This window comes from Medicago sativa, chromosome 8 (genome assembly GCF_051527215.1).
Source record: "Medicago sativa cultivar Bolivia chromosome 8, Bolivia_mono, whole genome shotgun sequence".
Lineage (NCBI taxonomy): Eukaryota > Viridiplantae > Streptophyta > Magnoliopsida > Fabales > Fabaceae > Medicago > Medicago sativa.
The window spans coordinates 54,588,826-54,606,238 of NC_140756.1; the positions used below are offsets into that span (position 1 = coordinate 54,588,826).

At 35.6% G+C, this 17,413-nt stretch overlaps 2 protein-coding genes and 1 long non-coding RNA gene across 3 annotated transcripts in view; 2 read left to right on the forward strand and 1 right to left on the reverse strand.

Annotated features, from left to right (window-relative positions):
• The window catches only part of LOC146899594 (FBD-associated F-box protein At5g60610-like), a 90,519-nt gene extending 83,247 nt beyond the window's left edge, over positions 1–7,272 (forward strand). Inside the window, exon 5 of the mRNA XM_085735924.1 lies at positions 6,931–7,272. The gene's annotated coding sequence lies outside the window, so the exon portion shown is untranslated. The remainder of the gene's footprint in view (positions 1–6,930) is intronic.
• A 2,080-nt stretch (positions 7,273–9,352) lies between these two features.
• On the reverse strand, positions 9,353–10,948 carry LOC146899597 (uncharacterized). The gene is made up of 2 exons (XM_085736815.1): positions 10,053–10,948; positions 9,353–9,992 (listed from the first exon to the last, which is right to left on the reverse strand). Exons 1-2 carry the CDS (start codon positions 10,946–10,948, stop codon positions 9,353–9,355), a joined length of 1,536 nt encoding a protein of 511 aa, XP_085592941.1.
• A 4,311-nt stretch (positions 10,949–15,259) lies between these two features.
• LOC146899598 (uncharacterized) lies at positions 15,260–17,413 on the forward strand. The gene is made up of 3 exons (XR_015022499.1): positions 15,260–15,472; positions 15,554–15,749; positions 17,273–17,413. It is a non-coding gene; the product is annotated as an uncharacterized LOC146899598 (long non-coding RNA).

Here is a 17,413-nt window from a genome sequence, read left to right on the forward strand (position 1 = left end):
CGTAGTAGTAATAATACCTAAATAAATATAATGAGCTATAAAAAAAAGTATTTTTTTTACCTAATTTCTTCTACCAAGTTTCTCACTCTCCACTCTTTGTTCATGTTCTTCTCACTCAGTCCTCAACTCATGGTGATTCATTTTATATTTACTTTGTAGTCTAAACCTTTTTTTCAACCAATCAGCGGTAACCATGCTTTGGTACGCTTGGTTCGCTGGTTTGTGCGTACCAATACGCGGAAGTACCCGAATTCGGTACTCACGTACCAATTCGCAATTCTCCCTTGATTACACGAATTATGTGACTATGTTACTAACACCAGAAACATATTTCTCCATGCTAAAAAGGAGATATAAGTTCAAGAAAAATAACAAAGAATAGAGAAAAATATAAAATTAAGGGGATGAGGAATTTGCATTTTACCATAGGTTTTTGTGATATTATTTCCTTTAGGGCCTTCATTCCTAAATCCACAATTACATCTTAATCTTTATCTTTATATATCTAAATGTTAAACAGTCTTGAAAGCAACCCTTCTTGAAAGCAACCCTAATTAACCCTAATCCCGCCCTTTTTGATTAGCTTAAAAAAGCTTTGTGAAAAAATTCCTTGGTGGGAGTTGAACCACGTTATTGATGGTCATCTTTCATTGTTTTTGCCATTACGCCACACATGTTTTTGTTAAATTTATTTCGCTTTCAAATTCTAAAACCGCCTCCCACTACCTATCCCACCTTTTCCACTTCCCATAAACTGTTATTTTCTCTCCCTTTTATCATGAGCATCATTTTTTGTTCTCAAATAATTATTTTGGTGTGTTAATTGTTGTTAGAAATCTGGTTGCACCCCCCATTTCTTATCCCACCTTTTCCACTTCTCATTAACCGCTTCTTATCCCACTTTTTCCACTTCTCATAAACTGTCATTTTCTTTCCCTTCAGTTACGCGTATCGTTTTTTGTTCTTAAATATTTGTTCAAACAATTATTTTGATGAATTGAAATTAAATAGTTATTTTGGTGTTTTAATTGTTGTTAGAACTTTGATTGCACGGGTTGAATGACTTATATTGAAATACATAATTTGAAGTGATCTGAAGATTCATCATGATTTTTAGATTCTTTTCCTATTCTCTAAATTCCGTGAATTGATTTTTTTTCCTCGTTTTCTTTTATTGTTTCTTTCTATGCATGTAAAATTGTTCACAATAACAATGACCATAGTTAAATATGTTACTGAATTTCAAATGCATAAGAATTAACAAAAAACCCGTGCATCGCACGGGTTAAGGTCTAGTATATATAAATGTTAAACAGTTCTGATTAACCCTAATCCCGCCTTTTTTGAGGGTTTTGAAAAATATTTATGAAAAAAATTCTCTCCAGAGAGATTCGAACCCATGACATGTTGGTTACTTCAAAGCATTTTGACCACCAAGCCACTTGCTGTTTTTGTGATATCATTTGGCTTCCACTACATGATATCCAACATTAAACTCCCTTTTCTAAAAACCAATTAATTCTTTTTCCTTTCTTTCCAAATGGTTTTGAACCCTTTTTTCTCCTTAGCAATCTAAACCCAAAAGTTTGTAGCAATCTAAACCCAAAAGTTTGTGATTTTCAACCATTTTTTCCCTTCATACAGTAACTTTTTTCCAAAAATTTGTTCATTGTTTAAACATGTCGACAACTAATGATATAGTCAATCTGATGCTTATATATGAAAATCGAAATAAACCCGTGCATCGCACGGGTCAGGGTCTAGTTCCTTAGTAAACGTTAGAAAAATGGTTAAAGATAAATAGTAACTAAGCAAACCACATATACCTAAAGTAAGGTTAAATCTGTGTTTCAAAAAGACTTGAAAGTTTTTTTTTTCTTTCTCAAAAACAAAAACATAAGAAACACAAAAAAGGTGACAGTTGGGAGAGGGTATTTTTTCGGCACGACAACAACCTGCATGACTGTGCGCAACCAATGCGACCTTCTCGATTCCAGGATTCCCCTATTTGTGTTCTTCTCCTGCTTTCTTGTTCATCTTCATGTCGCCTGTGGTTTGCCTGATGGAATACACTCTTTTTCATATTTGTGCAATCTCTCCCATTGTTTATTTCTTTGACAGTGCACCATTTGTATGCGTATGAGTTTTGAGTAGATTTTCAAAATTGAAATAACTGCTGCAATTTACAAAGATAACTGCTGCTATTATGGTGTAATTTTTGGCGTAATTTTTAAGGAAACGAGAGACATTGAGAGGGAGAGAAATATATACAGGAAACCATATCGTAATCATAGTTTTTTAAATAATTGCTTTCATAAAGGGTTCCAAGTTCTACATAGAATTTTCAACTGTAATCTTTAACTATTGTTTGATTCAATTTTTAACAACTCATTTCAACACAGTTGGCTATGACATTGTTCCTAAGCATAACAGATCAATGCGCATAGCAAAATTGAACCACCACAAAGCAAACATACATGAAACCACAGACTCAACAACAATAATAGAATCACCTCTGAATGCATATTGGACACAAATTCATTATATTCTTATAATAGAATCACCTCTGAATGCATATTGGACACAAATTCATTATATTCTTGTATTCATCAATAATTACAATAGAAGATCGTTATAAAAAACACTTAATCAGAATCAAAACTAAATTGTAACAAAAAATAAAAAAGAATCAAAACTAAATTGAATAAATAAGTAAAAATTCCAACATGAAAAGAGACAAACAAAGAATACTATGTAGATAGAGAAAGTCGGGGAAGAGAAGAGATGAAGAGAAAGAAGAAATACAATATGACTGCAATGTCGCAAACTTCCGTGGAGCTCCTTCTTACATTGAAAAAGATGTTGGGTTTTCCTCTTTCCTGCCTCAAACTGTAACAAACTTTGGTGAACATAAGAAACAAATTTGAAAAGAAAAACTGCACCAATTAATTAGTGAACGGGACAAAAATTTTCAAAAATCGAAAAGAGTATAATTGGAACTAATACAGCCTGGAACTAATACAGGCTACACCAAAAGAGTGTTTTACCTTTATTAGATTTTATAGATATAAAATAGAGATCATTTATAAGAAGAAATAAAGATGGAAGGTGTGTAAAAGGCAAACCAATCACAAAAACAACTTAAAGTCAAAATTACATCAAGGAAGAAAAGGTTTGACCACATTTCCATGCCTATTTGCCGTTTCCTTAATGTATGTGTAGTAGAAGTAAAGAATCAGATTGTTAGCAATTTAAAGGAATTGAATTAACAAATAAAAATCGGTTTGAGTCTCCCTTTTCTTAGATGAATTTTACTCAAATTTTATGCCGAAACTTGGGATAAATATAAGATAGCTAGGAAAGAGGCTAAGAAGGCGGTGAGCGAAGCGAGAACTCAAGCATTTGAAGGATTATACCAATCTTTAGGTACCAAGGAGGGGGAGAAATCTATATACAAGCTTGCGAAGGGACGAGAACGAAAGACAAGAGACCTGGACCAAGTGAAGTGTATTAAGGATGAAGAGGGTATAGTTTTGGTGCAAGAGAGAGATATTAAGGATAGATGGAAGAAGTATTTCCACAACTTATTTAATGAAGGATATGAGATCTTACCAGACTCTAACAGGTTAGACATCAGAGAGGAGGACCGAAACTATAACTATTATCGTCGGATTCAGGAGCACGAGGTGAAAGAAGCGTTGAAAAGGATGAGTAATGACAAGGCAGTTGGGCCAGACAACATACCTATCGAAGTGTGGAAAAGTCTTGGCGATAGAGGAATTGGGTGGCTCACAAAACTTTTCAACGAGATTATGAGGACGAAGAAAATGCCGGACGAGTGGAGAAGAAGCACCTTAATTCCAATCTATAAGAACAAGGGGGATATACAAGATTGCGCGAATTATAGGGGAATTAAGCTAATGAGTCATACCATGAAGTTATGGGAAAGGGTAATTGAGCGAAGACTAAGAAAAGAGACTCACGTTACGGATAACCAATTTGGTTTTATGCCTGGGAGGTCGACTATGGAAGCGATCTACTTACTTCGACGCGTGATGGAGCGATATCGGACGGATAAAAAAGACTTGCACTTAGTTTTCATTGATTTGGAGAAGGCGTATGATAGAGTACCTAGAGAGATTTTGTGGAAAGCCCTGGAGAAGAAAGGGGTGAGGATTGCCTATATTAGAGCTATCCAGGATATGTATGAGGGGGCTTCGACTAGTGTGAGGACGCAGGATGGGGATACCGGAGATTTTCCCATAACAATAGGACTGCACCAAAGGTCAACCCTAAGTCCTTATCTTTTTACTTTAGTTTTGGATGTACTGATGGAACACATCCAAGAGTTGGCACCGAGATGTATGCTTTTTGCAGATGATGTAGTCTTGCTTGGTGAGTCGAGGGAGGAGTTAAACGGGAGGCTAGAGACTTGGAGGCAAGCCTTAGAAGCGTACGGTTTCCGCCTGAGTAGAAACAAGACGGAATATATGGAATGTAACTTCAGTAAAAGGAGAAGTGGGTCTACCTTAGAGGTGAAAGTTGGAGATCATATCATACCCCAAGTTACACGGTTTAGATATCTTGGGTCCAAAGTACAAAATGACGGAGAAATAGAAGCTGATGTACATCATCGTATTCAAGCTGGGTGGTTGAAATGGAGAAGAGCCTCAGGTGTTTTGTGCGATAAGAAAGTACCACTTAAGCTGAAAGGAAAGTTCTATCGGACAGCAGTCAGACCGGCAATGTTGTATGGTACGGAGTGTTGGGCGGTTAAGAGCCAACACGAGAGTAAAGTAAGCGTAGCGGAGATGAGGATGTTGCGTTGGATGAGTGGTAAGACTAGACATGATAGGATTAGGAATGACATCATTAGAGAGAGAGTGGGGGTAGCACCTATAGTAGAAAAGTTGGTAGAAAATAGGCTTAGATGGTTTGGACATGTAGAGAGAAGACCCGTAGACGCCGTGGTAAGAAGAGTAGATCAAATGGAGGAGAGTCAGGTTAAAAGAGGTAGAGGAAGACCTAAGAAAACTATTAGAGAAACCATTAGAAAAGATTTAGAGGTCAATGAGTTGGATCCAAATATGGTCTTTGATAGAACATTATGGCGGCATTTGATCCATGTAGCCGACCCCACTTAGTGGGATAAGGCGTTGTTGTTGTTGTTGTTGTTGTTGTTTATGACAAGAAAAACAAAAAAATTCACTCTGCCCGGAAGTAAATGCGTGCTAGATAAGAGATAAAGCATAAACCGCTTCTTCCTCTCCTTTGTTCATATGCAATTGCTGCGTTTATTTCTTTTAAAATTAAAAAGTGAAACTGATGGAAAAATATTAGACAATAAACGGTGTTTACAAAAGGGTAAATATGGAAGGTAAGTAAGGCTACACCAAAAGAAAAGTATCGCCTTTATTAATAGGTATAGATATAGATTATATAGATTAGAATATCTATTATTTCCCTTTTGTTATGTTTTACTTATTCCCAACATAAGTTCATTAGCTTTTTTGTTCGTTAGTCAGTTAGATTATCTACATATTAGTTCATTATGTTTTACCTCTTGCAGTCATTTCATCATTTGTTCAATATGATTCCTTGTGTGAGTTTCTCTAAAACTTCGACCTATCATGCTTCCTTTTTTATTTCCAAACTTTAATATGTCCCTTGTTTGATCACATGCATGTCACCAGTAGTCACCACATATTCAACTATATTATGGCTGAACTGCGTAATTCCATACCCCCAAAGTATCCAATTTTTATTTGATCTAGTTAGTTTACAATACCTATTTGGGATTTCCTTTCTACGCTAAACTAAGTTTCACATTAGTTTTAGGATTTCAATCTTTGCAAGAGTTGAGAATTCCCTTCTGTACTAAACTACATTGTGGCTGAACTGCTTCTCCTTGTTGGTACAACTTTTTAGAAAGACAACCTAATCATGAACCAATTACTTACAACTAACTAATCCAAGTAAAATTTTGTCTGCAATTAGGATTTACGCTATACACTTTTGGAACAGGTTGCAACTTTCTTGCTTACTTACAATAATTTAGCCTGCATAATGCTGAATATTCAAAAGATAAACTTATATCTTGTATGGTAAGGGAGAAGATAACCAGAACCTGTTCCATTTGCATTTGTATTAGTGATTGATCTATCTCTAGAGAATTAAGGTGTACTTCATAGCCAGGGCAATAAGCGTGAGACTTTTAAAACTGTTGCAGGACATCAATAAAGGGGGTAGGGTAATTTAAAACATTTGGAGTAAGGTCGATTATATGGTGCGAGGTTTATTGATTAAATATTGAAAGCATGCTTGGATGTGTTATCATTTTTATTGGTGTCTTCCATTGAAGTGATCTAAATTGGTCCATCTTTACCATTGCCTCATTTGTTATTAGTCGTGAGAAAGCATGATTCACCCATTTAAGGTCGCTAGAGCTAGTTTAAATATTGCTTCAGGCTGGATGGCAATTTAAATCAACATTTGGAATTGAGCTCTTGTTATGCATTATATATAATAAGAATCATTTGCTGCTGTAATCTGCTGCATTTTATCAGTTAGGTCTAAGTTGATAACATTTCTATTCATTTATTAACCAAATACTGAACTGTGTCAATGGAGGATCTGTATTCATTTATGAACCAGAGGTAGGATTTTGGAAATTGTATGAGTCATGATAGTGCTTAATTTTGGTAATGAATAATAACCTGAAACAAATGAATTAATAATAGAATAGATGGACATGTTTATCTAGTTTTCTCAACAAAAGTTTGATACACATTCTACAACTATGGTTAATCTGAGTATCTTTGCTACTCTAATATATTATCGGTTATGTCAAACGAAGTACCAAGATACTTTCATTTATGTTAATCATAGAATAGATGATTTTACTTAGTTAGTTTTCATTTCTCTTTGTAGCTCGCAGGGCCATGGAAGAATTCAAGAGCAGGAGCTGGAGAGAATAGGACTGCTGCCGAGAAGGGTTCTGTATTGTTGGTTACATATCCATAAGATGTTATCATGTTTTGAAGTCCCTAGTAGTTATCTTGATCTCTCTGTTACATTTGTTGTTTGTTATTACTTTAATTAAATATTTTATGACGCTAGTTTCAGTATTAGTATTTTGGTACTTATAAATCTTTATAGTAACCTTATGTTTGGATGAATGTTTGTTGCAATCAGTATATTGTGCTGTGATTTGCTGTTGATGGTTTCTAATCTCCCTTTTTATGTCAGATAACAGAAACGAATGAAACTAAATCCCATGCTTCATTACAATGCTTTGCTTCCATTGATGTCAAGTGAAAGACACTAAATTGCATGTGCTACAAAAGTTATTTCACTGCCTTCAATCTGAGATTAGATACGTGCATCTTAACATAACAATGTCCAATTTGTAATGTTTCGGCAATGTTTTGCATTGTCCTATTAACTCAAAACCGAATGTTTGTTTCTTGTCGAAATTTTATCAGTTGAGCTAATCTTATTTCACACAATAGGCTTTATATTCTTCTATGCATGCCTTTATTTTCGACATATTTATCAAAGAAATCAATTTCTTTGACAATTTGTCAGATGGTAAAGATTTTCAACTTTTAGGATAATAATTTACTTGTAGTGAAGAGATATTTTTGCAAATAAACCAAAGTCTGTAACAAAACTCAACAAACATAACTACTCGACTTCACGGTTTGCATTTGACAAACTCGTCAAAAGAATAATTAAACAAGAGTTACGTCTATTGTGGTTTCAACTACTACTTTTGGTTTCTTATCCCAAAATTTTATGAATAATCAAAGGCAACGAATGCCAACTCTCACCATGTTATTATAAGCAGGAATGATATAAATTCCTTATCATAGATACAATCGAATTTGTGGTCAAATCGACTAAACATTCACTTAAGTTCAAACTAAGTGTTTTCGATAGTATCTTTGTTAATGGTTTCTTAACCATCTTTTACTAAATACTGGCCACTAAGGCCTGTTTGATTTTACTCTAGTTAAAACAACCGTGATTATGTTCTAAGCATCTTGCTTAGACGTGATGGAAGCAAAGCTGATTCACTTCAGTAAGAAAATAGCTTTGGTCAGCCTCAATGTTTTCGACTGTGCCACCATCTCTCCAAATTGCAATTCTTTGATGCATGGATGAGGGAACAACACCTACCCCATGACTCCACTATCTTCCTAACAACAGGTTGAAGTTAGCTTTCGATGGAACCACCATGAACAAAGTTGGTCTAAATACAATTCCCACTGTTAGACTCACTTGGAGAGCACCAAAAGAATGACCAGCCTTTCCTTCGTAATTCGACAGAATTACATTATGAGGCTTCAAATCTTTGTCAGTCTTGCCAATCCTCTTAAGTAAGGATTCAGGCATCTAAACGCAGCACCACCATCGACTAACACTTTATTGATACCAACCTCATCCACTTTGGCTTGGATGAACAAAGGTTGAAGATGATTCTTCATCGAATCATCAGGCTGATCGAATATGGCTTTCCGATTATTTTCAGAGCCATCATTTGTTACAAAATAGCATATGGGTTTGTATTCCACCATGTCTTTGGGATCAAACTCTTCCTCTGAATCATCGACTTCAGACACCATATCGTATTCAGCGGGTAAAATAGAGACCACGTTGCATATGAAATCGAAGTCCGGTTCTGAATCCATAAATTCTGAACCAATTCATCATCTTCATTAGGGTCCTCCTTGTCTAGGAGAAGAGACAACCTTTCTTTTGTTGGTCTTCTTCCTGATTCAACCATTCTTTGATGACCCTCTGGGTCAAGAGTCTTGTCTTCAAGGCTTGCAACAATGCCTTTTTTAGACCTCTGGTACCTTCTCCATTGTGTCCTTGTCATGGGATTCTTTCCCTTGTAGTTGTTGCGGTAAGCATACTTTTTCGACTCAAAAGCAGTACCATTCTTTTTGTTTTCAACATTATTGGTGCTTCTTTTCACCACATTATTCTTCCCATGTTGCACATTCTTATGGGTAGACTGAACACATTTTTGGTTGGGTGCATAAGGAATGAAAGCTTTTCCTTGACCACTTTTGTTGACATAATTGGTGGTCGAAGAGTTATTGAAGAAATGAATATAACTCTCTGTAAAGGAAAACTTATGCCTCTGATCACCAGACCATTTGTTCCTCTTTGTAGGTTTTGGGATAGAACTTTCAAGGCCTTTAGTTGCCTCTTTATCAAATACAACATTACATCTGGGGCAGAGCATTACCTCAGAATTCTTCAGGTTGCATCGATTGAGGAAGTCAATCAATTCTTCTTCTGCTATTGGATAGGTTGTCTTCAACTTCTCGTCGAACTGAGGTTATGGAATAATCTCTTCGACGTGTTCCACATCTTTAGTGATGTCCACCATTTGGCATTCTGCAATATCAACTTTTGTTCCTACTTTCGCTTCGACAGATAGGTCTTCCACAGCATCAATGATCGCTTCGACCATATTGCAACCTGTAATGTCAGTGTACATCATGCTCGCATCCTTCAAAGGATCAGAGTCTACTTGAATTTGAGGCTTTGACTTGTTTCCAAATTTCAATCCGCCTTCATTGAGACCCTTCTGAACCAAATCCCTGAAAAGGGAACATCGTGAGGGGTTATGTCCCAAAAAATTATGGTACTTACAAAAACCTCTTTTTTGACGTTGTTGTAGTGGTGGGATTTTCAAATCCTTGGGTACTACCACTTGACCATCAACAACTAAAAGATCATGGATCTCGTCGCATTTGGTTATGTCGAAGGTATATGTTTTAGGAACATATCTTTCATTGGTTGGTTCGACAGGATTATTCCCTTCGGAGGGCCTTAACGATTTACACGTATAAAGGGGCCCTGGTTTTAATTCAGCAATGTCAACCTCCTTTGTTTCGGCATTGCCGAAAGATATGTCTAATTCTTGGTTGCTTTCATTTGAATTGACATAAGCAACCTTATCCCTCTTCGGATATCTTTGAGTTTTGGCTTTTTAAACCTTTAGCCTTTCGACATGTCAATCACTATTGGCCAACTGGGCCATATCTCTCAAGTGTTGAGTGTCGAGTTTCTTCCTAATGGAATAATCTAGGCCACCAGCGGCCATTTCGACTAACTCATGTTCAGACACTTGAGTGAAACATCTTGCCTTTAACAATCTGAATCTATTGAGGTAATCATCAATGGACTCAGTGGAATTCCTCTTGACACTCGCCAATTCTTTTAGACTTATCTTAGATTGGCCCATGTAGAATTGTTCATGGAATAACCTTTCTAATTCAGTCCAATTTTGGATCGAATGAGGCACAAAAGTAGTGAACCATGTAAAGGCACTCTTTGTTAGAGAATTTGGAAAATATTTCATTCTCAAATTCTCATTGTTCTCTAGATCTCCAGTCTTTGCCAAATATCGCGCAATATGTTCGACAGTGGACTCACTGGTATCTCCTGCAAACTTAGTGAACTTAGGAATTTTATAACCCTTCGGAAGTTCAGACTGTAATACCAATTCTGACAAAAGAGAAACAAAGTTTGGCCTATGTAGGCCAATATTTAAACCATTTTGAGCCATTATATTTTCAACCAAATTGGCTATATTGTTATGTACTCCTATGTTTTGTTGTTGGACATTCCTAACAACTTCATCGGCATTATTATTTTTATCCACCAATATCACTTCAAGTTGACCCGAATTACAGGTTTGACCGGTTTGGGTTGAGGCACATGCTGTGGCCTTTGAACCATTGGTTCGATCAACCACAACAGTTGTTGGTTTTGTATTTGTGTAACCGGTTGGTAATCCAGTTATGGGGGTGCAAAGAAATCTGTTATCCTCCCCATTTGAGTGGTTAAGGCTTGGTAACTCCGGTTTGTGTCCCTTATTAAAAGGATTAAACGCGGTACCAATTTGTTGTGTTAACAAATTAACCATTTCGTGGTTACTCTCATCCATTTGTTGTCTTAACAAATTCAACGAATCTGTTGTCAACGCTAGAAATTGAGGGACTATGTGCGTTGTGAATTGTGAACAGATTTGCTTGGTCTGCAAATGCGAACGCACTATTATGCACATTTGCCATCATCAAAGTTGGCATACCATACGATTGTTCTTTAGAAAGGTTCTGCATACATGTATTTCGATCATCAAGCCTAGGCCTGACTAACGGAGAACTTTGAGTACTGGTAGTCGAAGGAACACTAACAGTAAATGGGGGCAAAAAGGTTCCCATTTCTGGTTGTGTCATCGGAACAGACGTAGAAAGGTTTGAGGGAGCGGTTACTCCTTTCCGTCGAAACTGGCATAGCCATAGTTGCCCCCCACAGGGGCTGACACGTTTAAATCTCCCGAAGGAGAGCTCGCTTGTAAAGGTTATGCTTGTGAAGATGATTGTGAAGAGGATGAACTGGCACAAGCCATAGATTTACCACTTCTCAAATGCATACACAAACAATTTGTTGTTTTTAGCAATAAAGTTACCCGGAAATAGTAACAAAATTCTAAAAACGGATCTCACCAAGGAGATGGTTTTTTAAAAAAGTTTTTGAAAAGAATTTTTTTATCAAAAAAGTTTTTGAAAAATCAATTGCACAAACAGGGTCCCACTGGGCGTGCCAATTTGTTTGCCTGTGTTTTCGGCAAACTACGGGCTAGTTCTGATTATTACAAGCGAGACCGAACTAGAGATCTCAGGAGCATGTTGTGCAAAGGTTTTGATCGAATAAAAAGGGTTTTAAGAAAAAAGTCCACGAGATGCACTCAGGTTACTTAGAGAGCAGGATAGGTTTGCAAAGAAAAGCCACTGTCTCTCGACATGTTTGAGATTGCGAACAAAGGAATAATAAAGTAAATAAAAGAAAATATAAAAAGGGCTTTAAGCACATAAACTTAAAGGAAAAAGTAAAATGCAATGCATTAAAATAAAGGTGGTCTACAAATAAGTTTACATACATTCTGTATATGATTTGCGACCCATTTTTCAGCTTGGAAACACTTATTTATACTAAAAACCTAACTGGCGAACCACTAACTCCGTGATCAACACTTCCTCCATCTTTGGACAACTGTTTGCCCCACGTTTCCACTAAGGAAACCGTCTTTATGCTTGAAATCGTGCTTCCCGCCTTAAACGCTTTACTTTGACGCGTTCATTACTCCAGCGTTACTCTATCAAACTTCTGGCTTCGCGCACTAGGCTTAGTGACTTGTCGAAATCCTCAAGTTTAGAAATAAGAAAGCCTTCGATTCCTGCAAAGTTAAAGGTCAAACAAATGTTGACCATATTAAATCAGCCTGTTGAATTTACAGGCTAACACCTGCCATCAACACCACTTAAAATGAGATTAATGATGCCCGAACACAACTTAGTTGAGAAGCTTGGGAATCTTAAACGCGATGTTTAAGAGGTGAAGGAAAAAATATTGTTGCGCAAGTTGAAAAATCACACATGGTTAACGGTATGAGACCATTCATGTTAAAGTTATGGATATGGGAATTACGATAATGATGGGATAATATGTGTCACTATTGTAGCAACTAGAACAAAGTTGTTCGAGAATAAGGTGTGTGTGTGTGTGTGTGTGTGTGTGTGTGTGTGTGTGTGTCTACGCTTTATTATTATTATTATCTCAATTTATATTAAAGCTTGACTACGAATATTTTTAAGAATAATGTTCTTTATGTTAATGTAATCTCATGATTAAGTCACACTTAATATTCCATCACATGAACTATCTATTCTAGGGACTTTATTAATATTATAACAGGTATAGTAAAGAATGCCTTATTTTATTTAATAATAAAAGTCATGATACATATGATAAGTTTAGCATAAACTATTGGCCTATAGGGATTACACCAACAAGGCATTCTTCCAATGCAAGTCCTGCGTGACGACAAGAGGAGTCCGATATTAGCCTGATAAGATAGGAATTTTCACCGGTCAGTAGAGGGATGTGGTCGGGGTACTCCACTCTGTGTAGTTCGTTGAATAGTAAACCTACGAACAAATCAGAATATATACTCCCTAGGGAGCTCTAAGAAGGAGATAACAACTCCCTAGAAGGATTCCTCAAATAGAGATGATAGATACCCAAGGAAGCGTTCAAACCATAAACAAAGTAAAGTCTAATTGTTTTTCTTCAACAGAATAAACACTTCGCCTTGTCCCAAGACTCGTGCTTGGGGGGCTGTGAACCGTCAATACTTTCTTAAAAGACTTAGGTGCCCTCCAGAAGGGACATTCTCATATCTTCACCACTTTGCCTTGTCTCAAGACTCGTGCTTGGGGGCTGTGAACCGTCATTATATTCCTAAAGACCTAAAAGGCCTTCAAAAGGGCTTTAAGACCCTCCCAGAAGACCTCAGCGCCCTTCAAAAGAGCCCTCAGACTTAAAGGCGTGTCCTCCCCAGGACACCGCCTTTATCCGCTTCTAGAAGCATCCAGAGCGCGCCCAAATACCCAAAATACCCCAATTACTTGCTACCTAAGTAATCACAAATCAGACCCATAGAAGGCTATAAATACAACCCTTGAGAGCATTATCAAGACATCTAATAATCAGTCTAAACCCTATAATACGAGACTTAACCCTAGTATCCCTTATTGTGCTTTTTGCAAGTACATCTGTAAAATGAACTCATATAATAATTGTGTGTTACACGCTAACTTCTAACATGAATATGAAAATATGATATTAATATGACAACATAACAAGACTTATGTTAGTAACTGTTCCTAGACTTCCCCAGATCGCTACAATATGCAGAATAGAACAGGAAATCCTAAATTAGAATTAAGTACAGATAGATGGCGATCATATGTTCTCCGGGATTGCATACGTTCTAGAATATGTGGAACTCACTGAGACATCCTGTCTCACCCCATTCAATTTATTTTATTTCAGAGGTACATGTTGTGTTTATTGTCTTATTTTGTTAGCATATTGTACTAGTGTTGTATATGATGTACCCTGATATAGTCTTAGGTCATGCGCTCGTCAGTAATGTGCATGATTATTTTAGGCAGTATTATGTATCTTGTATGCTCTAGTTAGCACTTTATCAAATAAATAAGACTATCAACAATTGTATTTCTTTTTAAGTAAGGATTTTTATTGTAAGTTTAATGTATCCAATACTATTTTTAACGTTTATGCTAAATATTTTAGATAAATTTAATATGAGTGTAACAACTCACAACAATGTCTTCCATCATTTTCTACATCACATGATAAATCATGCATATTTGTTCACATGTGTTGTTGAATTAAAGATTTATATGAGGTATCGACTGATAGTCCTCAACAATTTATTCAAGAGAATGCATTGAGGATGGAAATTCGATCCTCAACTGTGAGTTCCTTAACGACTCCGGTTGAGCGTTAAGTACGACCATATATTGGGCTTTTAGCTTCTAAGTTACGAAGTTCATGTAAATAAAGATAAAGGTAGAAAAATAAAACTATAAATTTGAGTAAATATCATGAGTTTGATTGGATTAGGAGGGAGAAGTAGTGATATACTAATTCAGATTTTTCTTATGGAAGGTTCCGCTTATTAGTCTTATAGAATACATAAATACGGTCAAAGATGAATATAAAATTCTGCCATTATTTAAATAAAAATAATTATATGTATTATTAATTGTTTACCTTGTTTAAAATGAGACCGTTGACTAATATTGAAAAACAATTCAGGCTTGTAAATGTAGATAAGGGAATATATTTATACCTTAGACTCAATAGTTCTTATATATAGACACCTCTAATTTCTCTACACTCATTTCAGAGATCATTTTCTTTTTATCTCTTTTCCTATCACACCCCAAATAAATCATATCTATCATAACTCTCTCTCTCTCTCTCTCTCCCCCCACCTCCCCCCTCTCCCTCTCCCCCTCTCTCTCTCTCTCTCTCTCTATATATATATATATATATATATATATATATATATATAGGGTTATGATAGAAGACACCTTTTATGAAGGTGTCTTTTATCAAGTTACTCTATGAGCATTTGCGAAAAGACACCAACTTACTTTTATGTTACAAGACACCTTCATAAAAAGTAGTGTGGTGTCTTTTATCAAGTCACACCTCAAGGTGTGATTTTCACTTTTTTAGTTATAACTTTGATAAAAGACACCTTCATAAAAAGTAGTTGGTGTCTTTTAACAAATGCTCATAGAGTAACTTGATAAAAGACACCTTCACAAAAGGTGTCTTCTATCATAACCCTATATATATATTAATTCCTCTGTATTGTGTACACAAATTATTATCTAGCACTCAATGTTTCTCCCTTCTCCATCAACATGATTGCAATCATATTTTGATTATCTTTAATAAAAAACATCCATATGTTCTTCTAGTAGCAACAGTTTATCCATGGGGGGCATGCAGTGGATTCTACTCTTTGTCTGGGGGTTTTCAGCTCAGTTTAGAATGGTCTTATCAGGTAGAAACAATTTATTATGTATAGAAACTTTTTTTTATTTAATTGACTTATTATCTTCATTTGTTTTCTGTTTTTGTCTAGTTCCTGGTGGTAGTGGAAGAAAGATGGAGAAGATCAATGTCATTAGCTTGAATTCCTTCTAATAACTCGTCACACTCCCTCTCTATTCTAGCACTTTTTTTTCACAACTTGGAGGAAAGAAAAAGAGAGAGACTTGAGAAGAAAAAGAAAAGCTAGAGAAAGGATGAGAAAATTTGGTTTGTGCCTTGCAATCAATGTAAGTATTAGTCATTTCCTTTTCATATTAATCAATACTTTCTTGCTATAATCATGTTCAAGATTATAGTGACCACCGCTTGCTACAATATTTTTTTTTCAATTTTTCTTTCAGTAACTCCTTCTATCCCTTATGATAAGATCCAAACCCCACACATCCACACAATTATTTTACAAATGTTAAGAAAAGTGGCCATAATAATAAATGTATATAAAGAGAAACAAATTGGCGGTTCTAATCTGCAACTTTATCTGGTTACATTATTTAGAAGTCATTGGATAATAACTTTGGAAATTAAATTGATGCATAGAAACTAATAAACAACTAAGAAAATGCAATGAATTTTATTTGTATTTTTAAAACAATAAAACATTAAATACTTTTTTGTTAATTCCAGGAAGAACTATGATGAAGACATGCAAATATATAACATGTTTTTATTTTTAAAAAGGGGTATAACAACGAGAAATTAATCCCATTTCATCCAAACGTTAATCACATGTGAAACCTTTAGTGTTTGTTTATATCTAGAGAATATTTTTTTGACACAATATCTAGAGAATATTAGTACAAGTGAAATATTTCCATTACATAAAATTCGCACATCAGAAGGATGATCATGGAATTGTGAATCATGTGGGTTTAATTGGCACCATAATTGGACACAAAGCAGTGTTTTCGTTAAAGTGTTCAGATGAAGCACGATCAAAATGTATGATAATACCATCATGTATTGGACCATTCAAGAGCAATGTTTCCGTTGATGGAGGTTCCCATGTAAAACTTTGACTTCTTCAAAAGATTGGCAGTAATCACAACAACAATAGAATCCATAACCTTCCCTCTAACAACCCATCAAACAATTGACGACAACTATGAGATATATAAATGGAAAATGAGGAACATGCAGGGTTTGTGATGAACTCAGAAGGAACATGATAAAAAATGGGGTTAACATAAGTTCTAGAAATATATATCATTTCAAGAGGTCCTTGGAGAATGAGTGGAGGGGTACGAGACATTGGATTGAAAAGGGTTGTGTTAGAGACAAGATCAAAACCCATAACCCCTGAGATAAGAGCTCAGTGGTTATGGGTTTCGATCTCATCTCTGACATTATGCTTTACAACCCAATATTTCATGCCCCTGTACTCATTATCCAAAGACTTCTTTAAATGATATATCTTTATAAAACATACGTTATTTCCATTTGTGATCATGTTTCATCTAAGTTCATCTCTATCCCTGCTTGTTCTTATTTTTCAATTAACCTATCTCGTAGTCATGGTCAAGTGTTAGATGGGTTGTTGGATGGAAGGTTGATGCTTCAATTATTGTTCTGATTACTGCCATTCTTTTGAAGAATACCCAATTTTATATAAGGGCTTATATCAATGGAAATATTTTTGTAGTTGAAATGGATGGTCTAATGCATGGTTGTATTATTATCCATATTGATTATGCTTCATTTAAACAAAAAAACAATAACAACACTAATTTTAAATTGAATTGTGATGTTGCAGGAGAAAATTCAACCCATATGAATTTCAAGAGCACGATCCTCCTTGTGCCGATGAGAATGTCATGTAATGGAACTACTCCACTCTTACCTATAATCACTAAAAATAAAACGAACACATAAGGTTTCATAGTTTCGATATTAA